A 27,132-nucleotide genomic window follows, 5' to 3' on the forward strand; every position below is an offset into this window, starting at 1 on the left:
ACACCCATTTTCATGCATAAGAATCATTTAATTCATTTTAACACATCTTTCCTATTCATCATTTAGACATGATGAAACTACAGTTTGAGATTGAGTCAGGGAAAATTATTTGGACCCAGAGACTGGGCAACTGAAGCTGCAGTGCAGCAGTCAGCACTGATCAAGAATCAGGTCTTCATCTCAACTCTTGCTGTAATCATTGGTGGGAACTTTACAGCACTGAGCCCAGATCAGCGTCCGGGAGTTAACGTCACCCAACCCCCGTCATTCCAGGCCCTTGGTCAAGTGGGACGTCCTGGCTGCTGGCTTCCTGAGAAAAGACAGAGAACCTCATTTAAATATCCCCTTCCCACTTCCAGAAGTTTCTCTCCCAGGATATATAGAGCGGCAGAGTGTAACAGTGACGCTACTCTACAGGACACACAACTCAGAGGAGAAACCCTGCAAATCTGTGCCAGGTAAGGATTGGGAGATAAATGGAGATAAGGCTTTGTCTCACGAAGGAATGCAGAGGGTGAAAGGGGGGCTTTGTTTTGTGGTTTAAAGTAACAGTGCAACATTTTCAACATTTTGCAATCTAGGTCACTTCTCAGGCTGTTTGAAATGCATATTTAAAATAATATTGCAATGTATCTTAAGGGACAAAAAGGGAAAAAAAAGAAAGAAAGTAGAAAACCTAGTAGAACTTTGCAGAGCTTTAAGTTTTTATGCAGCTTTTTCAAGCATGATGATGATGAACTTTTGCGCTTGTTGCATGTCGCTCCTTTTTGCATGTGCAATGATATTCACAGGAATATGGAAACCACTATATATCTACTCATTGTGGATTTATTGATGAACTCTATGATCATTACTTTGGGAGTGGTGCATGGGAGGTTCGAATCTGTCCTGTGGAATTTGTGTGCTGCCTACTGTGGCACAACTGATTGGATGGATGTTTTTTCCTTGGTCGCTCACAGCCAATGAAAAAAGTTTACGTGTCTGCTTGTAGATGCATGATAAATACTCAGTGTAACAAGTAATAGTCATAACTTTATAGAATTTTAATGGAAAACGTGGACAAGGATGGAAAATGGAGAAAATGTGTGCGATCAGTACAGCTTATGTCTCAGAGCCTGAACAATGTTTTAATGCCTGCTCTGCGGCAATTACCACATGCATCTCTTGTCTTTCAGAATGAAAATCACAGACATCAGTATGAAAACTTTCCAAGGTATCCAAACATGATGAAAAAGTCAGTGCTGCAATATCACAAATATACTGATTTAGGCAGAGATGCAGACAACAAGCTTGTTCACGGATGCCGGTGCAGCTGGTTAAATATAGCCTAAGGCCATGCATCTGGTCCTTTGTTTCAACAAGGGTAGACACACACCCTTCTATAGGAAAAAATATGCCTTGGAGCAGTTTATAAGTACAGAAAATTATCCTTAAAATGAGAAGAATGTACTGCAACTGCAAGCCTACAATGAAAGAGAATGTGAAAGAGAATGTGACAACCGAAGTTTGTCCTTAGAAAAAGTTAATTCTCTTAGTTTAATCGATGTCTCACAAAATGCAGACATGTGAGAGTTTGTAATACACATGAAATACCGAGCAGAGTGGCATCATATTTCACCCACAAGTCATCACAGAGCCTCGCTCAGAGTGGATGGTGGCTCCTGCAGTACAGCTTGCTCTCAGCTGCTGACGTGGCGAGGAACATGGCTGCTCCAAACTGGAAGCATTTCTCAGCTTCACTGTGGGCTCAGCCAACCACATCCTGTTGCTGCCCCTTTCAGAAAAAACAATCACTATTAACGCTGTGGCTTTTGCAACTTTTTTTTCTAAACATGGACAATGAATTAAAATAATGTGGCTCACAAGAGCTATCAGTTCCAAAACTGCACTCTGAGATGTGCTTCTCTACTTACACTTTTTACCAATACATATACTGTTTGATTTTTTTTCTTCCCACAAAACCAACATTGGATCAGTAAAATTAACATCATTTGATGGCATTCTTCTTTTTTACAGGCTGCTTTTGGAGACAGACAGGATGTGGGTGACTAACATCGCAGCTCTGTGTCTGCTGGCCCTGCTGGCCTCTGCAGAGGAGAAGAAGCTGAGCAACCATGCCACCACGCTGGCTGAGAACAGCGCCAACTTGGCTTTCAGGTATGATATGTTATAACAATACTGATTGTGTGATAATGTGTGATGAGGAAGGTAGACTGTAACATTGTACTATAGATGCCACATATTTGTCTCGCTGAATTATTTTTTTTTCTTGCTTGTATAAATTTTCTTAATTCATAAGAACAGTAAAGGATAAGGTCTATAGCAAATGAACAGGTCAAATTACTCTTCCATTTTAGTATGCTTAGAAAATAATTCATTTTCTTTTGATTTTGGGTTAGCCTCTACCACAACATGGCAAAGGAGAAGGACACAGAGAACATCATCATCTCCCCCGTGGTGGTTGCCTCCTCTCTGGGTATGGTGGCCCTTGGTGGCAAGGCCTCCACTGCCTCTCAGGTCAAAACTGTCCTCAGTGCTGACAACCTGCAAGATGATCATCTGCATGCAGGCCTGTCAGAGCTGCTGACTGAGGTATGCAACCTGCAAGTAAATATATTGCATGAGAATTGTTTTCCAAAATGCTATATATAGACTGTAAAGGCAAGATGTCAATGAGTTAACTTACCTACCATCTTTCAGAAAGGGTTTTTTTCATTTTGACATACGAGTTACTGCAATAGCTCAATAGGCCCAACCTCAAGCAGGACCCTCTTTACCCCCGTTACTTTTTAAACATTCCACATTGTCACATGTTTCAAACTTCCAGGTGAGCGATGCCAAAAAACGGAACACTACCTGGAAAATCAGCAACCGCCTCTATGGCCCCAGCTCCGTCTCTTTCGTTGATGACTTTGTCAAGAACAGCAAGAAGCACTACAACTACGACCACTCAAAAATTAACTTCAGGGACAAGAGGAGTGCGGTGAACTCCATCAACGAATGGGCAGCCAAGTCAACAGATGGCAAACTGCCTGAGGTCACCAAGGATGTGCAGAACGCAGATGGTGCCATGATTGTCAACGCCATGTTCTTCAAGCGTAAGTAGAGAATAAATGTTAATTCTCTGATTAAACACCCCATAGGGAAGCTGGTTAAAGTCTGATCTTCTGTTCACCACTGGTTGTAGTGAACAGATGTATAACTGAGTCTTCCATCTTTGTCCATAGCTCACTGGGACGAGAAATTCCACGAGAAAATGGTGGACAACCGTGGTTTCCTGGTTACCCGCTCATTCACTGTTGGAGTTGCCATGATGCATCGCACAGGTGGGTTTTACCATCATTATTACTGATCTTGATTTCTTTTATTTTTTTACTCAGAAAAAGGGCTAACCCTATTTCCTCTTGTCATACTTTTACATGGTCTGTATATCATAGTTTCACCTTGTGTAATAAACATTTCCAAACAATTAATATAAGACAACATCATTATGATTCTTCTGACTGAAACTGGCAGGTCTGTACGACTTCCATGAGGACACAGAGAACCGTATCTTTGTGCTGAACATGCCCTTGGGCCAGAAGCAGGCCTCTATGATCCTTATCATGCCCTACCACCTGGAGCCCCTGGCCCGCTTGGAGAAACTCCTGACCAAGAAACAGGTTGACACCTGGCTCAGCAAAATGGAGAAAAAGGCTGTGGCCATCTCCCTCCCCAAGATCAGCATGGAAGTGAGCCACAACCTCCAGGTAATTAGTGATAATTTAATCTTGGCCTATACAGGAAAGAAATGGAAAACATGCATTTTGGTGCTGGCAACACAGTTTGAATTGAGGGTGTGGTTCTTGAAACATTGCTAATATCAAAGACTGTGAGTAACACTGACGTTCTTGCATTCTGCCACATATCAAAAGCAGAAAGTTCCTAGAAAATCATGGAATACAGTCCAAGCTAAACTCAAACAAAGTTGTTGGTGTTGAGTAATTCTCCATCATTTCTGCTTGTAATCTCTCTAGAAACATCTGGCTGACCTTGGCCTGACTGAGGCTGTGGACAAAGCCAAGGCTGACCTGTCCAAGATCTCTGGAAAGAAGGACCTCTACCTCTCCAATGTCCTCCACGCCTCTGCCCTAGAGCTGGACACTGAGGGGAACCCCTACGATTCCAGCATCTTTGGCACCGACCAGCTGAGGAACCCCAAGCTTTTCTATGTAGATCACCCCTTCATTTTCCTGGTTAAAGACAACAAGACCAACTCCATCCTCTACATTGGCAGAGTGGTTCGGCCCAAAGGAGAGAAGATGCGCGATGAGCTATAATATTGGCACTGGTGCTGTGGGTTGTGATGGGTAGTTTTGTTACAAGTGAGATCATGGCAGGAAAAGATGCATATGTTTTGGTATGACTGTTACCTCAAGAGCACATTCCAATAGGCAATCTGTGGACTGAATATCTGAGCTTACTGGTTTTAAAAATGTTAAATCCTCCCAGGGAACAATTGTGTATTGGTTTTACCGAATGCTGTTTGATCTATTTAAAACCCCTTTGGATCCAGTAATATTCCCAATAACACATAAAGACACCATTACGTGCCTTATATTAAATTTCCAGAAGCAAACTGCAGTTGGCAGGGCAGACAGCATGCTTATATTAAGTATGATCTTTGTTTTTTTCTCTTTACATCCTGGTGTTGGCCAGTGTTGGCCAGTATTGGTCAGACTGTGATCCATGTGCGTTCTCTTGCATTATCTTTAACGTTTAAAGAAACAAAGATCTTTGCACAAGCTTGTTTTCTGGTTCTATAGTTTCACTCTCTTCCTCAGGCGCTCAGTTTTTTTTTTGCTTCCCATCTGCACTGAATTGTTCCTCTGCATTAGCTGACCTGGCAGTGGAAAGGTAACAAATGGTGCCTGCAATATGCTCACCTGCCAAACACACTGTGTCATTATTTTGCTGCAGGTATTTCCCACAAAAAAAAACTCTGCTGGAATGGTGCTGTTATGCAATTATGTTCAGCTTTTTCAATAATAAAAAAAAAGAAATGGATTGTGTTGGACTTTTTTCTCTGTCTCTGAATAATTCAAACTTTGTGGACATAATTTCCTAGATGCAACAGTGGAATGTGTCTTGCTAGGCTCACTATAGAGTTGAAATCTCAGAGGGAAAGGATAACAATCTTTCCAGTTGGCTGGACGTCAAACAGTCCTCCCAGGTCTGGAATGCAGGGATTTGACAATAGCAGCCCTGTGTCTTCCCCAGGCAAAAACATCAATCTGCAACAGGGATATATCCAGAAAAATCCATGACCAAATTCCCCATCCTCCCCTGCTCTGTTAAATTGATAAGGTCAAGGTTGTCATGGTGACAGTGGCAACTCATGTGCTCTGGATAAACAAGTAAAGTTGGAGAAACTAATACAGCTCTGACACATTCAATTTTAATTTAGCAAAAAAAAAAAAAAAAAAAAAAAAAAAAAAAAAAATCTAAAACTTTCATTGAAATTTTAACCTAGCTTATTTGTTATATAGAACTTTTATTTTTATAAACTGGACTCGCTATATCAAAAAGGCATCACAATAAATCTGAAATGGAATGAAACAATGTTGAAAATCACTCTCTCTCTCTCTCTCTCCAGTTCCCTGGAAATGAACATAATAGCACCACCCTCAGGTTGCAAGGAGTAAATGCTGCAGTATGAGGAAGGTCAAAGGGCAAGGATGTTACAAATAAAGTATTTATTTATTTCACAATACCTTATTTACAATTTGTATTACATTGCACCTCAGTAATAACATACAAGACAATATGAACTTGGAAAATGTATAACATTATGTACACTCCGACTGACTTTGCTGTTAATTATTTTGTACACCAAGTATGAGTTTAACTGCTACTAATATAACAAGAGATATGAGGAGATTTTTTTTAAATGCTTTGAAAAATAATCATTACCTGATGGTCATAATTCAGTATTCTTAAATGTTGAGAAATTACTTCATAAAAGGACTTAAGTTACCTGTAATGTCTTTAAAAATGCCATAATTTGCTTTTCCTTTCTTTTTGAAATAGAAAAACCGTCTCTGTTTTTTAAGTAGTCCATCACCCTAAAGCAGTCTTTCACTAACAGAATCCATCTAGTGCTACTGAAGTAACATCATTTCAACAAGAGATGGCGCTCTTGAGACGCTTGAGGCACATCATGCTCCAGTGAAACTGTAACTACACTGGTAATGTACTGAACTGTAGCTTAATCATTAACTTTGTCTTGGTACAGTGTGGGCTTCAAGCTTTTAATAAATTTAGACCCCTGATGTAGGGGAGACCCAGGTCAGCTGTAACGCCGCCAGCTCGACCAGGTAGGAATCAGCTGTGATCGTGTAATCAATATTTCAGGCTATATCCTCACTTCATGTAACCTGAGGATTTTGTAGGAACATAGAACTGTTTTTGAGATTAGAAAATATAATCTCTGCTTAAAAGATTTTCATCAACAGAATTTGTATTGTAGATATTGTAGAAATTGCTGTGCAATTCCTGCTAGGGTTGGAGAGTTTTTACACTCAACATAGTCAACCCAAATATTCAAATATGCTCATGTTTCTCATTTCTAAACACTGTAAGTTTAGAAATGAGAAACAGGAAAATAAAACCTTTCATTTCATTTTTTTTTTTTTTTTTGAAAAACTGAGCTATTCAAAGATTCTTCAGTGAAGTATAAATTTTAAAATAGGAGCATCATTTCAACAAATGTTCTGTTTTTTACATCCATCCCACTCTTTCCAGTAGCAGGGTTGGTTTTACAACTTTTGTGAATAGGTTACGTGTTAGGTTAATGTGATTGTACATTAGACATATAAAGTAGTACTAAGACAAGCAGGGGTATCAAAGTTGGACAGATCTAGCACAAGCAACTACTGTGTTACTGATGTGGAAACCAAAAAATGTTACATCTATCGCCAGGCTCCCTAGACACAGCAACGGAGTGAATCCATTTGTACTTGGAATACTTTGAGAAGTGACATGTTTCACTGAAGCACATTAAAAATCCCGAGAAAAATGTGTAAAACACTGATTAATCCTCAGTGTTTACCTTCTCAGATCAAGAGCTGCCCCCCTTTCCATCAGTGTAAACATCTGGAAAATGTGAAGGAGTTACATCATTGCTCAAACAAACATTTACAGCGGCGTGGGAAGTGACGCATCATGTTTTGAATGACCCCTTCTTATAATTCTGACACTGACTGCCCCCTCTTCCCCCACAAATGCTCTCTCACAATTTTTATGGTAAAAGTAATATGCTGTATTTCTTTTTTTTTTTTTTTTTTGATAGTTAAATATATTAGTAGCCTTTACCCAGTTTGGAAGGCTAAACTTACAGAATAATAACAGTATAATATTCAGCCGTACCCAGTTAACAGACCTTCTCCACACAGCCATATTTTGTCCAGAGGGGAATCCTTGTGTGCTTTTATAACAGACTAAAAAAAAACACATTTATGCCAGAAAAAATAATAACATTCAACTTTGAAGTTAAAAACTATGACAGGCTTGTGGATCATTTGATCTTCCAATGGGTGAGCCTGTGATTGCCCTAAAATAGGTGACCACTCAGTGGCCAGTGAGTGCGGAGAGGAGTCCATGAGTCCGTTCTTCATTAAGGAGCAGCGCGCCGTCTCTGTGGTACCGTCGGTAGGTGTGTAGGCAAGTAATAATATGACAACTCTCATTACATTAGCACTGTCTTGTTCTGCTGTGCTGGCTGGCAGCAGATTAGCCAGACAATGGGCAATCCTATTAAAGGAGTCTGCATTAAGCCAGTGTGAGGAGGCCGGGCTGCGCTCTCTGTCCTCTGCCTGCCTCTTCCACTCGTCCCACTTCCTTCTCTCTGTCTCTTTGTGTGGATGAGTCCTCATGATTCTCCCTCTTGTCCTCCAGTTTTGTCTATTTAACGTCTATAGCTCTTCTCCTCTCAGGCCTTGTGTTTGTCCACCTGCCTGTGGGCCTTGCGGAAAATGCTCTTTATTTCCTCTGTTATCATATCCTGCCATGGGTCCCTAGAAAAGCCAGAGATCACAGTTAAGACCCTCTATTGCTGTATTTTACTCAGACATTTCTTTTACTATCATTTTTTTTTAAAGCACCAAAGCAGACAAGAACAGGCAAACAAAAGATATAAAAAATTAATAAAAGCATACTGTAAAGCTGGAAAAACAACAAATGCTGAAGCGAATACAGTAAACAAATAGCAGTTTTAATTATGGAAGAGTGCCAGGCCAGCTACGAGGAAAGTGAATGAACTAAATTAGGAGGGCTTTTCCCAATCTTCTTAGAAAGATGCAGAAGGTGATAAGATCAAGAGATTAATGGGACTAGTAGATCAAGAGGCAATCAATGACACTCACAAATCAATGAGAGGTGACTGTGTGTGTGTGTGTGTGTGTGTGTGTGTGAGTGAGTGTGTGTGTGTGTGTGTGCGAGTGTGTACTTGCAGGCTCAAAGGTTCACATCGAGAACAAAAGCCACAAAACCACAAGCCACATGAACCTGACAACCACAGCTACGTTTCCACCACAACACCAGCTGCCATGCAAGTCTCTACCTCCTAGGTTTGGACTAAAGAGGTCAAGCCTTTTTCTCGGCTTTCTTTCTCCTGTACGCTGCTATATCCTCGGGCTTCAGTCCATGATTGTCTTCCCTAGAGTAACATTTATATCGTTATAGTTTACAGGAGTCGAAAGTGCATTAATGACAGGCACTGGTCACATTATGACTTATCGAAATGCAATTGTCCTTCTACAACCACTACTGCAATTCTGCTTAAATGTAATCGAAAAATAAGGTAGACTGCTGGAAAACAAGATTTATACAGGATAAGGATTTATATACATGTGGTTCAATTTGTGTTATTCAACCAGCAACAAGGAGTAATAATAGATTTAGGATCTTACCCTGGTTTGATCTCAGGAGGTTTTGGCAAAGGCTTTGTGAAACCTGTTTTCCCAACCAACCAATATGTCTCTTCAATGCCTTTACCCTGAAAATAAATAAATAAATAAATAAAGCCCTTGTTTATTCATGTGTAATTATTGTATACTCCATGTTCATTTATACATTTATGCAACATCTGGGACTGAGGTGTACTGTTGAATGACTATGATTGTAATGTAACTTTCAGAAGGGAATGAGATAAAAGAGAGGAGCTAATGTGGATCATAAGATTTGGATAGTTGGAAACTGGACATTTCTGGGAGGAACTGTGCACAGTAGAGGTACAATGCTATGAGGAAAGTGGATAAGAAGAAAAGGAGAAGGTCTTGAGATTCTGTCTCGGTTAATAACATTGAGGTAAGACAACTGTGGACAATGCTGCAGCATCACCTTCAGCTCTGTCTTTCCTCTGACATCTATTTTGTAGCCCTCATTGAGAGAATGGAGGATCTTCACAGTGCTCATGTTCACGTGGATTCTATAAGCTGGAGGAAAAACAGAAGAGAAGACATTAGAAAAGAACAGAACAGGTAATAAAATAGAAAACAATGTGAGATACGACAGTGATCAGCATAAATGAATAAACCCCCTTTGAAAATTATGGCTTTTATCCACTTCTCAGTGAATCGCTGTATTTTGACAGAATTGAGTTTTATCAAACATTCATTTCATTAACATAAAAGTCTGGTCATCTAACATCATTAGGATAAAAAAATAATACATTTTATTCAAATGAGGTGTTGACATTGAATGAACAAGTTGACGAGTTACTGCTATATCTATCTTTCTCTATTCTTGGAACATTAACTTTTTCAGATCCTGGATACTGGGTGGAGAGTGATGCTCCACTTGACTTTCCAAGAACTCCCCACAAGTCATCGATCAGGTTGAGGTCTGGTGACGTGCTTAGCCACTCAACCACCTGTTTTTCCTCAGAAATGAACGAGTGGCCTTAGATGTATGTTTTGAGTTGTCATCATGCTGACAGAGTGCCTTGCGACCTCGGGCACAGAGTGATGGTAGCATCTTTTCTCTCAGTATTTCACAGTGAATCTGTGAATTCATGATACCATCAATGAAATGCCACGCCCTGACACCTGCAGCACTCATGCAGCTCCACAGAGGAACACTGCAACCAACATGCTTTACTGTGGGTACCATACGTTTTTTATTGTACTCCTCACCCTTGTGACGCCATAAGTTTGAGATCCATCAATGCCAATCCATCAATAGTCTTGGCCAACATGGGCCCTGACAAATGCTAGACGGGCTTTTTTTTGCATGGGCTTCAGCAGTGGCTCCCTTCATCGACGCGGCTCACGCATGCCACTCTTCTGCAGTGTACATTGTATTGTGTGGCGGGAAACATTCACCCCAATTTGACTTTCTAATGCTTTAGCTAACTGTGGTGAACTTGCATGGCAATTTTCTTCAGCTCTTCCAATCACAAAACGCTCATGTCGCCGTGTTAACTTCCATGGCCTGGATACCTCAGCAAGATCCCTACAAGTCCATCCTTTTTGAATTTTTGGATCGCTTTGGCTACTCTATCATACTCTATTGCAATGCTTCACAAATTTTCTTGCAAACTTGACCTTTTTTGTGTGAAGAAATTATTTTCCTTCTCAAGTCTTGTGACATTTCTCCTCCATTTGGTGCCGTTTTTGTTAGCACTGAATGGGAGTGGATACCCCCCTTAATTGTCAGTTATCTGGTGGCCCCCTGTGTGTTGACTGATTAGACTCATCTCTTGGAGAATTCCTGTTAATTAGAGTTTTATCAAGTTCTACTCCTAAGACATTCACTGAGGTGTACCCATTTTGTTAGAAAAGTTCCAATTTAATTTTTGATACTGACTCATCTAATTTAAAACCAATAAACCAGATTTGCATGGATAATTTATTGCATAGAATCTCATAGAAAGTTTTAATTCTAAAGGGAAGATAGCTGTTTTCCTGATGAATCTGTTGGGGTGTACTCGTTTATGCAGAGCGCTGCATGTGAGATACCCACGCAGCCCAGTGGATTCCATGCGAGAGGCAGTGTTGACGGTGTCTCCAAAAAGGCAGTACCGTGGCATGGTGAGACCTACCACCCCAGCAACACAGGACCCTGGAGGCACACAAAGTTACCAAGGTGAATAACAATTTCTAGCCAATCAAAACACTATGATGTGTAACAAATAACACCTTGGAGAAAGAGGAAATGATGATGTATCTGTTTTTCCTCTCTTCATCTGACTTATGCCAGCTTCGCCTGACACACTGATCTAATCAATTAATCCTGTGTACACATTAATATCTATCCCAAATTTATTCCCATGCATATGTGTTATCACTGTACACTCCAGACACACCAGAGTATTTTATTCATTTTACAGAGACAGGAGAAGAAGCTTCGGCATGTATCAGCAACTCTGCATCTTATAATGTCTTTTTTTGTCAAGAAAAATTTTATAAAGAAGGGTCACTAGAAAAAAGCAAACCAAGAATGAAAATTCGTTGCTGCCAGTTGGCTTACTCTGCCCTGGTTTACCTGCTGCACAGGAGGAGATCATTAAATTAAGGTGGACTGTTTTCAGAGAAATAATTACACTCAAAAAGTGTCTCCACCCTGACATCTCTTCAGCCACCAAATGCTCAGAACACAGACAGGCAGAGTAACCAACTTTGTATGTTTCTCTTCTAAAATTTCAGGTAAAACACATTAAAAGCTGCAGGGGAAATTTGCTTTGACATACATACATACATGACATCTGATTCTTCGGTAGATTCTGTTTTATTCTGTATATTTTTCATAAACAGAACAACTGAACAACTAAATCAGATAAATATGATGCTTCCCTTACTTCACAGTAAAAGTATGAAGAGACAGAGAAGCTGGGCTAGTTTAAAAGAGTTCTGCAACACTTACTAAAGCAGTCGTTTTGTTAAAACCCATGTTTGATTTTCTGCTCTTACCCCAAGGCCAAATACAGTACGCACTAATACACTTGAACACACTTAGGCCTATTAATGCTAAAATGGATAGAACCAAAAGAACCACGAGACAAGGGTTGAGCCGGATACTCGGCTGAAACGAGTATCCGGTACAGATAAAGCACTTTTGACGAGGACGAATATGATCCGAGTAATATGAGTCAATATCTGTGCTCGTGATGAATGAAAATCCTCACTGGGTAGCTGACTGTGTCCACGTTGTGTGACAGGCCTGTCACACACAGCGACCCTCCCCTACTCCGTGTGCCCCGCTCACACACACACACACAGGGACAACCTCAGCTGTCCCTCAGTGCGTGAGAGAGGCGTGACAGCTCATGTCACATCTCTCTCTTCAGTACTGGTGAGGTATTAGCTGAACACACAAAGTATTATTTTTATTTTATTTTGGCTACATGCACTGAGAGTCTGACACTTTCTCACTTTAGTTCATAAAAAATAAATATAGTAGTAGTATAAATATTACAAATTAAGATTTATCTATGTATATCTATACTCTCTCTCTCTCTCTCTAGTACTTCATAATTGCCTACTGCGTGTGTTATATTCATTGATGCACTTACGAATATTCATGTTCTGTGTTTTTTAAAAAAAAAAAAATTCTGTAAATAGTATGTTTAATATTGTGATCAAAAACATTAATCTGAAGCTCAGTTCTGAGGCTGTATTGTAAATAGTTTTATAATAAACAATAACTATAGCAACTTCTGATCAACCCGTATCAATTTCAGGCTTAAAAAAATGTACCAGTTAAGCCCCACCCATTTCAAATCAAACTCCACCCACTTCCGATTTAGACCCCACCCGCTCCGAGTGCGGATATGGATACGTTTAATGTAGATGGTTGAACGGATACAGATACAGATACAGATAGTGGTGTACTTGCTCATCCCTACAAGAGACCAAAATAAAAATGTCCCAACAGTCAGTGAATGCAAGTTGCCATTTTATACAAGCTTTAGGGAAAAAAAAAAGGACGGAAGGTTTTCCATGTTCTTTGGCCTCTGCTGGCTTCAGGTGCTTTCCCACTTGGAGGTGGATTTTTGCCTTCACTTCCTCGGGCACATGATTTGGGAATGCCCAGTTTACCTACAGGTCCTCGGCCATGACTGAAACCTAAATTAGCCCCTGATGATTGGATCCAAATGGGATACGGGGGAGAAATTTATCATACTCTGGAAGTGAGTTTGTGTTTCCTAGTACAGCACCAGAATTACTACTTACATTCACTCTCTACAGCCTTTCTTTAATCTTAGCCATAACCAACATATGCTTAACCCTAACATTAACTATAACATTAACCAATAACTCTTATTGACTGCCCAAAATGTGAAAATATACTAGAAAACGGAAACTAGCCATATGGAACATAAGGTTGATGATGCACATATGATGGTGTGGGCTTTCTGCTGACCTGAGTGGATTCCTATGCGTATCCTGACGGGCACGTCGGGCATATGTCGCATCTGGAAGGATCCCACTGAGCTGAGGATGTTCAAAGACATGTTGGCAATCTCAGCAGCATGCTTGTTGCCATTTCTCTTGGGAAGACCTGATGCTACCATGTAAGCATCGCCGATGGTCTCCACCTAGAAAACATGAACACATTTAGGTGTGTCAGTGGCTTCATCAGTTTCATACACTGTATCTGTTAATGTCGGCTCAGTTTGCTGTTTATGGGCCACCAGCGTGGCATATCGTGCAGGAATTTGGGGCACCTTACTGGAGAATGTTGCTCATTAGTTGGACATCTGATTTTGAATTAGCTTAGCTAATGACACTATTAAAATGACTGTTTAATATATCATAGAAATCAATTAATCAAGGAGACATTTTACATGCAACTCATTATGTCACACCACCATTATTCACCATGTGTAATAACATGGTAAATAACTTTTTTGTCATATATAGATAAATTCTCTTGACTTACAGTGATAACATTTTATTGACTAATCTGATGTTTTGCTTTCCCACTATTTTGATCCTGAGGTTTTGCATTTAACAAGGATGAAAAATCCATTTGTGATTGTGATTGCAAAGATATGCTCCTATTATCAAAGTCATTATATCAATACAATAACAAAAAAAAGTCTCATTTGACCAAAACCCTGACAAAGCTGTCTTGTGGAAGATGATCAGAGATCAGTACTGACTGAAATGCACCACACCGGTGGATGAAGTCAAGAGAGTATACTCAGGATAGCAAGCAAGCATTCTGACCTTGTAGACGTCGTGATTGGAGAGCACGGCGTCAAACAGAGTGTAGAGGTCGTTGAGAAGGTCGACCACCTCGATGGGATCGCTGAGCGAGGAGATGGTCGTGAAGCCTACAATGTCACTGAAGTAGATGGTCACCTGGTCAAAGTACTCCGGCTCCACTGTGGCGCCGGTCTTAAGAGCCTCCGCCACAGAACTGGAGGACAGAGGAGCAAAGCAGTGATGCGGAGAGGATGAGCAACGATCTAATGAAGAAAAACCTTCCTAAACCCAAGTTCAAGCCACTTTTTCATTGCTAAAATGAAGTTCAATCTTGTTCCCAAGTTAAATAAATCTTTATGATCCATACTTTATGGGTAAGGTGTGTGCGTGTGTGTGTGTGTGTGTGTGTTAACTCACGGCGGGAGCATCTCGGACAGCAGTTTCTCTGTTCTGTGTTTCTCCACCTCCAGCTCTTCTGTCCTCTCTCTGATCAGGTCCTCCAGGTTGGAGCTGTACTGCTCCAGCATCCTCAGCATGGAGTCGATGATGTTCGTCTTCTTACCCTTGTTGATTAACTTGAACTGGGAAACACAGAATACAGCCCATCATGTTTCACAACTTCCCTACTTTTCCTTGAGGGACTGGCAGAGTTTCTGGAAAAGCTCTTACTGTTGTGCATCATGAGGACTAATAGCAGTTTTGTCCAGTATTTAGTGAACTAAAGGGCATATTCAGGTCTTTTCTACCACCGTCCTCTGAACAGTTCTGTTGTACTTAAGTATTAAAATATGTATGCTTTTAAATTCCTTAGAATAAGGAATACTTGCTTGAAGAGATGCTGAGGCAGCACAAATGGTGATAACTAGCCATGACTTTTTATTGAAAGGTCTGGGCCCACATAAGATCGAAGTGTAGAATAAAGCAGAACAGAGTAGAATACAAAAGAAAAGAGTAGAAAAAAAGGAAAGACAATATTTCAGCCCAGACCTTAAAGGTTGAGGCATTGTCTTTCAATTGATCAAACTGATTTTGTAGCATTGTGTGCAAATTCTATGCTTCCTTTCCATTAGAATAGTGACACAGAGACTGATATCTTTTCCATATCAGCCCTAGAAGGTAGCATAGAGAAATGTTCAAATAACAACTTGACATGATAAAATACTCCCCCCCTCAAAGCACTACATACGCAACGGTTCACTCAAAATATAACAGAAAAAAAAGACCAACAAAGAGAATGAATTAGATACAGATGGATACTGTTTGCTGGTGTCCTTAAGCAAGAAATAGTTCTCTACAAAACTCTTTCCTCTTGAAGCCTGTGGATCATGTCCAATATCCTTGTCATTGTTTCTGAAAAGACTTGATGTTGTTGGTTTTTTCACATGTAGATACTTGACAGTTTGAGCTCCACAAAACAAAACCCATGCAGCGCATTGCACTGAGGTGACAGGAAAGACTGCGGCAGACTCTCAAAATCACACAAAAACTGTCTGGATGGATAGGCTGATCTAGGTCTAAGTGGGAAAATATCTTTTTTGTGTGTTGGGTGAGCTGTTCCTTTAAAATGCTCAGTTTGAATGAGATGGGTAAACTTCAAATGCACAAAGTTAAAAGCAGGCCCCCAACACTCACGCGGTCGAAGATTTCATCAAACGCTGGTCTGCGGTCAGGCTGTTCGCTCCAGCACTGCTTCATCAGCTGGATGCACTCGAGAGGGGCCTGGTCTGGAGCCACGGTGGGACGGCACATAGGAGGAGGCTTCCTCACCTTGCGGATGATCTCTGGTGAGGGGGTGGGGGAAGAGCGAAAAGGTTAATCCAGGTAATCCTGGTAACGTTTTGGGGAACTTCAACCTTTAATTTTCTTTGATAAATAGTACTGACAACAATTAATTGTAATTTGAAACAAACTCAGAACATTCATTTGCAGAAGGGTGCTGCTTGTGGAAATACTAAAGGCCATTATACGCTGAAAAATAAATTTATATCCATAAATAAATCATAAAAATAACACTTTCTTCACATGAAAATAAATGTTTGGCAGAGTAAAAGTGATTCTCTATCACGGCTTTGATGTGTCTTGGCTCTCCACCTGTGTTTCTCTCACTCCTAGAGCAAGAACTGAAACAAAATGGAGTGGCTGGCCACCTCAAAGAGAAATTTGGCATCCATGGCCATAGAAAAACAAAGACATCCAACAAAATCCTTGCTGTTTTACGGAGCTGTATGTATTATCTTTTCTTAGTCTCGGGTTTTGAGCACTGTCGGAAAGCATGTCTTCTCTTGTGATTGGCGTGGACTTGAAAAATGGGTTGTACCTGGATTCATCTCATAAATACACCTCACGATTGGAAGCAATACATGTTTCCAATATTCTGCACATTTTATGAATGTTCTTAATCTCATCTGTGGACCTTTGTACATACCGTCAGCTGGTAAACCCAACATGCAGTACGGCGGTCCTCTGACAACGACCTCTTGTAGAATAATGGAAAAGCTGTACACGTCTCCCTTGTAGGTCCCTTTGCGGGGGCCCAGCAGGTCCCGCAGGTGCTCTGGAGCCGTCCAATATAGCTCTGAGTGGAAAAAGGTTTTGAATCAGGGTGGAAATGCGACGCCAGCCAATGCTAGTCATGGCTTTTAAGTTTTCACTGCTCTGCCTGACAGGGGACAAATCATGATCTCTGAAGGCACTTTTAAATTCCAGTAGGCTATCCAGAAAAACTTATCTCCTTTGCTGGCTTAACATTGTCCCTTTTGGGAAAAAAAAAAAAAAAATACAAATCTGGGTTTCAAAGATATATTAAATAAGATCAAGCGAGTGAATTCAGTTTCTAAAAGGTGCAGATAAGGGAAGGAATCAGCTGGCTTTGATCTGAGAGACAAGTGTTAGGGCAGCAAAATAAATAAACCAGACCTAATTAATACATGAGCAAGCATAAATAAGCAACAAGCATAAATAAATTGAACAAAAAAGGCTGGCCACTTCTTCCTTGGCACACTGTCCAACCTGCCCACCAAATCTTGTGGAAATCCGGGCTTCCGTTTTGTAGTTATAGCACTTTGTGAGAAACAAATGCACAGAAAAACCGATGCACACTGATTCATAGTCTCCCTACGCTGAGTTTTATTTCAAAATGAAACCTAAAAAAGTACTGATTGTTTGAATGCAAAACTGACAATATTAAAAAAAAGGCTCCAACCCGTCTTTAACCCTAACCCTTTGCTTACAACATACCGATGGTGACAAAAACATGAGTATTTTCAGACTGTGCAATGAAGACCAGACAACTTGTTCCACAAAATGCAGAGATGTGGAGGTTACCCTCAGGAGGCGGTTCTTCTCGGGGAGCATTCTGCGACTCCAGCAGCTCATTGAAGCCGTAGTCTGTAATCTTCAGCACAAAACGTCCGTCGACCACACAGTTACGAGACTTCAGTCTGCCATGGGGAAATTCTCTGTGGTGTAGGTATCTCATACCCTGGAAAGACAAGATGATCAGTCATTTTGTTGTGCTGGAATAATTATCAGACTTCCTTGTACACATACTAGCCTGTCGATAGTTTTGATATCATTGAATTTTTTTGGGGTTTGTACTGAGATGGTGCACATGTGGCAGGTAAAACACAGCAATTCATAAATTACAAAAACACTCTCCTTATAAAATAACCAGGTTAAGGAGCAGAACAAGCCGCACAGCTTTCCAGTTTTTCATCAGCTACAGTACACTGGTGTTTTAATTCTCTCAGATTACCTTAATGAGGTCAAGCACAAGTGAGGACTTGAACATCCAGTCTAATTTAACATCCTCATTCCTTAGCAGGTCCTGCAGACTCCCCCGAGAGCAATGCTCCGTCACCACGGCAAACATGGAGCAGTCCAAGAAGAAACCCAGGAACGGGTTGACGTTCTCATTTCTCAGGTCTTTCATCTGGGAAATCGGATCGACCAAAGACTGGTTAATGGCATATTCAATTAAAAAAAAAAAAAAAAGGTCGGTAAGCCTTCTAGACTGCTGCTTTTCTTTAACTTTCATCAGTAAATTCCAGATTCAAAAGTTTAATGTCACAGAGGAAGATTAACATTTTCTCCATCTCCACAACTCAAAATAATACAACATAAATCCTGTGATCACGTTTTTAACAGTTCAGATGTTACATATCATTATATTGCCAGATGTTATAGTGCATGGACACCCTATGGCTGTATAACCTCACAATATGTTAAATTTTCATGATTTTACAATAAAAGAAAATTTAAAGTGGGGAAAAGAGTGTCATTTTATTAGTTCATCTGATTTTTTTTTTTTTTTTTTTTTTTTTTTTTTAGGGTTGCAGAATCATAAACTGTCAAATAACCATAATGCCTTGCATTATATGCCTTGGTCATCTGTGTGGCCTAAATTCTTATGGTCAAGATGTCACTTTAAATCTGTTAAATCTGATCTTCCTGTTTCTATGACCTAAAGGCAGTGCTCAAGCATCACACGATGGGACTATGTATGGTATAAATATTAACTAATAATAAATAATAAATATTTTGACGTACGAACAACAATACCAAAAAATAATGAATTAAAAAGATAACAGAGATGACAGAGAAGATGACAGAGAATAAAAAGAAAAAAGAACTTGCCATCGAGCATACTGTTTTGTTTTAACTTCTAATTCATGCAGCTTTTATATAAAGCATAGGTTTCCAAACATCCAGTTCAAGTGACAATACAGTTCTGTTCCAGTTACATGGTCAGAGATCGACAACTGATGCTTTACCTTGGTGAAAATTTTCGCGGTGCTCTGCTTGACCTCCTTGAAATGGCCCTCCTCAAACTTCTTCAGCCACACCCAGTCACCCTGCACAGACCAACCACAGCACACTAAGATGGAGAAATCACAGTCCTGACATGATTACTGTTGTTGTTCACAAGCTGTTCTCTTTGATGCAGACTGCTTCCCTCACTGAAGCGACACCCACCTCATACACAGCTACATTGGTGGTCTCCTGCGTTGCTGTCACGATGCTGTGCACAGAGTGTGAGCGGTCCACAGATTTAACACTCCTGTCCTCCACTCCACTCTTAGACTCGCTCAGATCATCCAGAGTCAGTTTCTGTAGGACATCAAACATCAGATTTAGTCTTCAAGCCTAAATTTATAAATGCAGATTATAAAAACACACAAGAAAAGCTTATGATCCGAATTTTAGATATCCAAAATGATGAAAGGTTCCCTGATTAAATTCTAATTAAACTCTAAGTTCTGTACCTTGGGGGTACCATTGGAATGAACGTTTTTAAAAACGTTAATGTTTCTTAACATTTGAGTAAAATCTACCTGCAACTGTAGGGATCATGGTTGAAGAAAATTCCTGCAAAATCACTTTAACTGGATATGCAGAGTTTTTAAAAGTGATGATATGTGACTACACAAAATGCAGTCAAATCAGTCAACAGGCCATTGTGTTTTTTTCCCTCCAAATGGGCACAATAACCATAATAAATACAGTATATGCAATTGACATAATATGTTGGAAGATGTTTCATATTTTGAATTGTTGATATTTCATGTGCTGACCCTGGTCTTCAGCATATTTTGTTTAACACACCCCTTAAATTTTCTGAATGGTGCTGATTCTAAAGGGACTTAGATACATATATTTATAGAATAAATGAAGGTGCTAATTTATTACTGCATATATATATATATATATATATATATATATATATATATATATATATATATATATATATATATATATATATATATATATATATATATTTAGAGTTGATCTCTGGATCTCTGGTAGAGAGGTCCCTTACCCTGTTGCTGAGCTGGGGATTGATAAAAGTCAGATCCTCTAATGTCAGGAGGATCCGATTGGGGCCTTTAACCAGCTGGATATGTTGGATTCTCCTCCTGCCAGTGACAGTGCGGTTAAGAAAATGTCAGGATATCACTACAACCAAATGTAGTGGGTTTCCCACAGCTATCTTAGTTAAAACAGAGATTGTTTGTAGAAAAGATCATAAATACAGGAAAAAATGAGCCCTAAGTGTGATTTCAGGCTCCTTTGTTTAATGTTGCTGAAATGGTGAGATGTAAGATAGGGAAGGTTCAGGAATTTTAAAAGGTTATTTTATTGATCTGTCACTTGGGGACAAGTTTTCATTTCAGTACATTCGAAAACTTTCCCATTATATGTGTGTTGCAATAATAAAGAAACTGACAGCAACTGTTTTGGCACTCAGTAGCAATGCAAAGACAAGTGAGAGGGAACTAGAATTACTTTTTTGTGCATGTAATTTTGACTTATTTATTCTTACTACCAAGACCACCACGATGTGCGGAAATGTGTGAACTCAATTTCAAGTTAAATTAATTTAATCTCCTTTCACTTGCAAAAACATTGCCAACAAATGTTAACAAGGAGCTGCAACCAGTTTCTCAAAAACTCAAACACCTGCTTGGGGGCGGCTGCTTGGCTGGTGATCATTAGGATGTGGATTTGAAAATCCTCAACCTTCCACTCAAAGCATCTTACCAAAAGGATCATCTTTGCTCTGTTTATCTCTGATAATCTTTACTCCACAGATGATCTCTGCACTAACTAAGATGCTTTGGGGACCTGCACTCCTCCTTTCAAGCATCCACCAGTTCACACATCTGTCATTGTACACATCATATCATACAGGTTTGGAAGAATGCATGCTCTCTAACTTCAGTCACTCTACTTCTGTTACTGTAGATCTGCATTGTGGGGGAGGATGGGAATGTAACAGAAACACTAAAATCTACCTCTATCTAAAGGCTGTACCTGATATAAAGACTTAGAGCGAGCCCTCCTATTGCCAGAATGAAGGCGACAGCGAATATCACTATGACATAGGTGATCTCCACTCCTGGGGATGACAACAAAAAACAAAATGGTGATGGTAATGCGACTAATGGACTGGTAACGAGACATGTTATGGCTGAAGGGGTTGCACAGACATGAACAAATCCATCTAAACAAACATGCATACTGTGACCATTTGACACACAATTATACACACAGGCACACACACACACACACACACACACACACACACACACATACAGACATTAAAGCCTTTTTTTTTTTTTTTTTTTTTTTTTTTACCTCCAGTACAGGCAGCGTTTTGTTCAAACCAGCAGCTGGGGTCAGATGCCGGAGGGGTTCCTCCTGGAAAATGAATGGACCTCCCAGCAAAGCGAAGCATTTTGGAGCGAAGATCCACCACATAGGTCTGGTACAGCTGCCCCCCCCTGGTGTCATAGTCCAGGATGACATAGTTGGTTCTGCTGACCCCCTGAGTGTCCACACTGATCTTCTGGTTGAAGCCGTTGAAGGTTATGTTCCTCGTAAAGTAGGCTATGTTTGAGCCTGATAGCATCATACCAGATTTTCTGGCGTTGTTAATGGAATTGGCAATCAGGTACATGCTGTTGTAAATGGTCCCAAATAGAGGGTTAACCTGCACGGTCAGGGGGGAAGAGTGGTGTATGAAACATTGTGATTTGGGAATGGGGAGGCTAAACATATTCCTATGTTATAAATGCATTTTAGTGTGCTGCTCTGAACTGTCGTTCTAAAATTTTCAGTAGTGACAAAAAAAGAAAATGTTTCAGAGTTTTGGTGACATGGATAGTTCATTGATTGATATAGAGACATACTGAGTATTAGTGGGAAAGGCTAGATTCCTTATATAAATATTATGTAGCCTACAGCTCTGGAAAAAATAAAAGCCAGCCCATATTTTTGAAAATTTGTATCTCTCTATGGCAGTGACTCAACAACCTTCCTTTGAGGCACAAACTTATTTCATGTCCATAGAAATGTTGCACCAGGAGTGAGAGAAAGTCTTGGATGGCCAAGATGGATCACAGCTATGATAAAGAAGCAAGGTTACTAAACTAAATATTGATTAGTGAATCCCTGCTCAGTAAAGACATCACTGTTTTGTGATATATTTATTACAAACTTACTTAGATTGCATTATTCATCTACTGTACAACGGGATTTTGGTGTTTTGATGAAGATGGCTTTTTCAACGAATATATGTTATGAATGAAAATTTGTTGTCTGTTGATTTTACAGAGACATCCATAAACTGCAACTTTTGACAGGATCCCTTCATCTTTGTCCTTAACCGTTTAAGTGGATAAATTTATTGTAAAGATGATAAAGGCAACAGAAAACACGATCCCTGTTTTTTTTTAATCACTTAGAGGCCATAAATGCTCATGGTCATTACATAATGCGCAATATGCAAAGGGTGATTTTATGCTGCATCTTATAGTGGAGCAGGCTGGAATCACTACATAGGTTTTTTCTGTAAAGATGCTGTGCATATTTGAAAAAGGGTTTTTTAAATAGCAATGAAAGACAGATCCAAGCCAGTTCAATAAAACCTTAAAATTCTATTGTTTTTCATAAAGTAAAGTTTAAAACCAGCCTGGACTAAATGTTTCTTTTCATTGCCATAAAAATGACCAAATACTCCATCCCAGAGAGAGGCTACATTATAAAGCCTTATAGCTTGGAGGTGGGCTCCTGAACAATGGGCTGCTTTGGAACAAAGAAAGCTCATCTCTATACTGTATGACTTCTGAACAATTCACCTTCTCTGGCTCCATGGCTAGCTGCAGTTCCTCCTGCGTCTTTGCCAGGTCGAAAGCCTCGTTGAAAGACATCAGCTCTGAGGCCATGGTTATGGTCAGCACAGCATCGTAGGCCTGCCTGAGACTGCTGCTGTTTTGTAGGGGGAAGTAGGAGACGTTGGTGTAGGGCAGGCTGTAGAGGAGGGTATCATAGGGCACAAACACGTACTGCCCCCTGGTCAGGCCCATTTCATGTGCCTTGAGAAGAAAAGTGGCCTGCTGCTCCCCTCCAATTAGCACTGAGTGCATGCACATGATGATGACTGCAACACACAGAGAAGAATTACAGTGTAAATGTGCACCATAGGTCAATATCTTGGAATTATTTTATGTGTTTAGTTGATGCTTTTCAACCATGCCCTCATTCCATCTTGTTATGTGTTCAGTAGAAGAGCATACAAGCAGACTAATTTGACACAATTTTTTTTTTAAATTAAACAGATGAAGGCCTTGGCCTGTTCAACAACAAGGTGAGGTAGTGTACACTCTAGGTCAAAATGGCTTCCTGGTCAGGAGGGTGAGTCATAAGCCTCGGAGTAGAGGATATGTGCAGCTGGGAGGCTACACAGGCCTACACCAGCAACACAGACAGCTGATTACTTTTTTTATATTTATTTTTTAGTTTATTTTGCAGGCCTACAAGTTACTGTGTGTGTCTGTGTTTTCATATGTACTGATTCTTTGATTCAACCATGTTTTAAAGCTATTTTTCCTGGAGTCAAGCCCCTTTCTTTGACAGTGATTCAGCTTCAGTGCACCCCAATGAAACCCTTATCATTTTTGCCATAATACTGTTATAGGCACTTACAGAGACTTATAGTGATCTTATTCTACTTTATGGCTGTTTTTATCTGCTATAGTATCTCTATATTATTCCCATACCCTATGATGTATTTCTGTTGGGGCTTTTACTGTGCTTTTACTGTGATATTTGTGTACAATCCATATGAAATCTGGTTACTATTACTCTTTTCAATGAATACTGCTTCTGTATTCTCACCTTTTAACTGTCCTTCAGCCTGGATCCTCCTCATCGTGTTCTCCACCTGAGTCTCGTTTATACCAACAGATGTAACCAGGCCAACGGGGAGCCCCTTATTCCTCAGGGCACTGGCCACTTTAGCGGCGGCATCCAGCCATATATCCTCATTGGATGAGACCACGGCAATGCCGGCCCACCTGAAATGTTTAAGCACGGTGAACAACACCTGCACGGGTGAGGGTAAAGTCCTCGCAAAAGTCGGGTATCCGGTGATGCGGTCCAGCTCGTGGTTGATGCAGCCGTAGGAGAGGATGGCCTTTCCCCAGTTCTTGGCCAAAAGTGATGCCGCGTTACAGTAACCCGGGTTTGTGGGACCCAAAAAGGCATCCGCCATCTTCTCATAGTATACAAACGCAGTGAGAGCCTTGGATGTTTCGCATGGCTCTTGGAGGATGATAAAGTCCATTTTCAAACCCAGATCTAAGTCGAGATCTCCGTTTATCCTGCCCACAGCCAGCCGGGCCGCTGCAGCAGGCAGGGCCCTGTAGTAAATTGTGTCGCAGTTCCAGGGCCCAAGCACCCCCACTTTGAATATCAAACACCGGACACAACACGGGAAGGCCAAGACTCCGAGGAGGACCCATAGCAGAAAGTTGTAAAACGGTAATGTCATAAAAGTATGTCTGCTTTTAATTATGGGCATACACGAATGGTTGGACTCCCATAGGCCCCCTCTAAAATTTGGGGGAATATTCTGCATTGTCCTTCCAGAGAATCTGAAATAGTGAATCGTTGTATTCACTATAGCATCATCGATCAGTCCAGTGACACCTGCAACATAGTAATGGTTTATAAAGGCAATAAAGTGATGCAAATTGTAATGGGAAGCTCTCTTTGATTATTTGTTAGTCGTCTTTCATAGCAAAATGGTAACTGAATTACTCACCATTTTTGTCATGCCCTTCTGGACAGCTTCAAGGGCCGAGGACAGTCCTACAAAGTGTCCGCTCCAATAGTTTGGTCGTGCTTTCCCCCAAAATAAATCCTCACCTAACCATCCCAAACGTTGCGTTTTTAGTTTGAGTCACTCGGAGCATCTATGATGTTGCTCAGATGAAGACACAACCAAGCCATTGTTGTGTAGACATGGACTGCGAGTGACAGGCAGAGGGGTTGGCGCTGCGTCTGTCGCGTTTGGAGACAATTTCAGCACCCTGGAGAGCTACTTATGCCCCGCAGTCAGCGCCTCCAAACGCTCCTTCACCACCTATCCACAAACAGCTCTACTCACAGGCTGCATAGCTCACATGTTGAAAAATCACCATTGATCCATGAATAGTCTTCACTTGCATGTCTCTTGGAAGAAAAAACGATGAAGTCTTCCTGGCTTTCATGCAAAAAAAGTAAAACTGTTCCAATATAGATCTCTTCCGTCAAATTAAGTTATCTGAACTGTTCAGGTGCGGATAAAAAGAAGTATTTGATGTTTTATCCATATAGAAATCCAGCGTCGACCACAGGGCCATTCAATTAAAGTCCTTCCAAAGTGACCCGAGTCCAAAACGTAGGTGTTACTCACTAATCCATTTTCAGCGGGGCGCAATGTAAGAGGATTGACAACCTGCGTTACGCTAAAAGCCTTGTTATCAGGAAGGAGAGAGGCGCTGAGGCCTTTCCCCAGGCACAGAAGGCCTAAAAAACTGTCACAAATTAGCAAATCAGACAAGGAGAAGTTCATGAATTGCAGTATAATATTATTCCTAATAAAGGATAACTCAATAAAATGTGATCTCGCAGCTTAAAAATATAGCCTACATGCAGGACAAATACGCTAAGAAACGATACAAATTGTATATAAACGCGCAAACATATTCTGAAGTACTTTATTCTCTTTGCAAAATGGGGGTCAGTTGAGGGCTTTCATTTATTTATTTATGTTTATTTCCATGGAGACACCTTATTGCACGAAGACACCTGAACCGTGTCTTAATTGGTCTAATATGCCAGAGGTACAGCAGGTCCCACAGTTGAAATGAATTTGAACCCTGGTGGAGCGGGAGTAATTAAAGATAACGAAGGGCTCTCCCAGTGGGTCCCCTGAACTCATCTACGTTTTACCTGCGTCAGTCTTTTCAGCTCCTTGTGAAGACTCCGCCAGCGTGCGGGGGCTGACAAATGAGACAGGAACAGCTGTTTTGAAGGAGACACTGACTGGGTGAACTGTGAGGGACTAACAGGACCGGGACACGTGCACTGGAGAGGCAAATGACCTCCATACACTGATCAACATACACCAGACAGCCAGCAATATGATAGAATATCCGTTATAAATCAGAGAATGTTTCATCATTGTTTTTAATAAGACTTTCATTATAAATGCTCATATAACTTACATCACTTTCAAGTTAAAATCAGTCTCCCAGATTTTATTTATCTATTTATTGCAAAAAACAAAACAAAAACAGATGATGACCAGGAAAATACTGTCATTACAATAATGGATGTCAAACCACCATATAGGTCTAGTGTTACATTGAAGGATCTGAGACAACTATGATTCACTAAAAATCCAATTAATATTAATAACGGTTGGAATAGAAAATGAAAGGGCCAAAAAAATCAGCGTTTCCATAAGTCCATTCATCGCTGACTATTCCTTAACTTGACTTCAGGTTACTCGCTCCATCATCCAGGTCAGCAGGAAGAAATGGGAATCCAGGGTAAAAAGAGGATGGCTAGTGTCTAAGATGAAGTAGTGTTAGCTGGTGTTTTTCTGTTTTTCAGGGTAGTATTTTTTTTCCTTTTTGATGCTTTTATACTGTACACACAGACAAATGATGTTTCTAAAATTGTTCTTCAAAAGACTATGTAGTCCCTAAAAGGACTACAAACTAAAGAACCACTTTATTTAATGGATGGATCCTCATTTGGAAAGAAGAGTTCCCCATTGAACCAACTAACTCTAACAAGAACTATTTTGACAAATGTTTTTGTTGTTGTTGTTAAAGTTCTTTGAAGAACAGTTTCACCACAACCTCCAAAAATGTTTTAATGTGTCTCTGAGGCACCTTTGAGGATTCAGTGAACAAACATTTAAGAAGTGGTTCCTTAAGAACTATGGTCTCAGAGGTTCTTTTTGGTATCAAAAAATCAGACATGTTTCTTCTTTATCACCACTATGATGAACTATACACCTTTATTTTTTTAATTAACTGCTATTTCCAGGTACCTTTGCTCTTCTGTTCTCCTTGAAGAAACCATTGCTTTTTCATTTAAGATTTGC

At 40.3% G+C, this 27,132-nt stretch overlaps 2 protein-coding genes across 4 annotated transcripts; one reads left to right on the forward strand and one right to left on the reverse strand.

Moving 5' to 3' along the window:
* Positions 1-362: 362 nt before the first annotated feature.
* Positions 363-4,913, forward strand: serpinh1b (serpin peptidase inhibitor, clade H (heat shock protein 47), member 1b). Of its 3 annotated transcripts, none has more exons than XM_030067751.1 (7): positions 363-459; positions 2,006-2,157; positions 2,400-2,592; positions 2,828-3,098; positions 3,228-3,326; positions 3,517-3,749; positions 4,017-4,913. In XM_030067751.1, the coding sequence occupies exons 2-7, from the start codon at positions 2,039-2,041 to the stop codon at positions 4,317-4,319; spliced, it is 1,218 nt and encodes a 405-aa protein (XP_029923611.1). In that variant the 5' UTR covers positions 363-459; positions 2,006-2,038; the 3' UTR covers positions 4,320-4,913. The 3 variants fall into 3 exon arrangements, with proteins under 3 accessions (XP_029923611.1, XP_029923610.1, XP_029923612.1); XM_030067750.1 differs by having other exon boundaries at positions 422-458; positions 2,017-2,157; XM_030067752.1 differs by lacking the exon at positions 363-459 and adding an exon at positions 1,195-1,213 and having other exon boundaries at positions 2,017-2,157.
* Positions 4,914-5,720: 807 nt separating this feature from the next.
* On the reverse strand, positions 5,721-25,411 carry gucy2f (guanylate cyclase 2F, retinal). Its single transcript, XM_030066308.1, has 19 exons — positions 24,796-25,411; positions 23,868-24,680; positions 22,829-23,130; positions 21,327-21,681; positions 21,003-21,087; positions 20,008-20,104; positions 19,164-19,298; positions 18,962-19,042; positions 17,944-18,120; positions 17,514-17,670; positions 16,615-16,764; positions 15,822-15,970; positions 14,607-14,770; positions 14,211-14,403; positions 13,402-13,576; positions 11,002-11,100; positions 9,379-9,473; positions 8,949-9,034; positions 5,721-8,054 (listed from the first exon to the last, which is right to left on the reverse strand). The coding sequence occupies exons 2-19, from the start codon at positions 24,607-24,609 to the stop codon at positions 7,970-7,972; spliced, it is 3,327 nt and encodes a 1,108-aa protein (XP_029922168.1). The 5' UTR covers positions 24,610-24,680; positions 24,796-25,411; the 3' UTR covers positions 5,721-7,969.
* Positions 25,412-27,132: the final 1,721 nt, after the last annotated feature.

The sequence above is a fragment of the Myripristis murdjan genome, chromosome 13 (assembly GCF_902150065.1).
Source record: "Myripristis murdjan chromosome 13, fMyrMur1.1, whole genome shotgun sequence".
Taxonomy (NCBI): domain Eukaryota; kingdom Metazoa; phylum Chordata; class Actinopteri; order Holocentriformes; family Holocentridae; genus Myripristis; species Myripristis murdjan.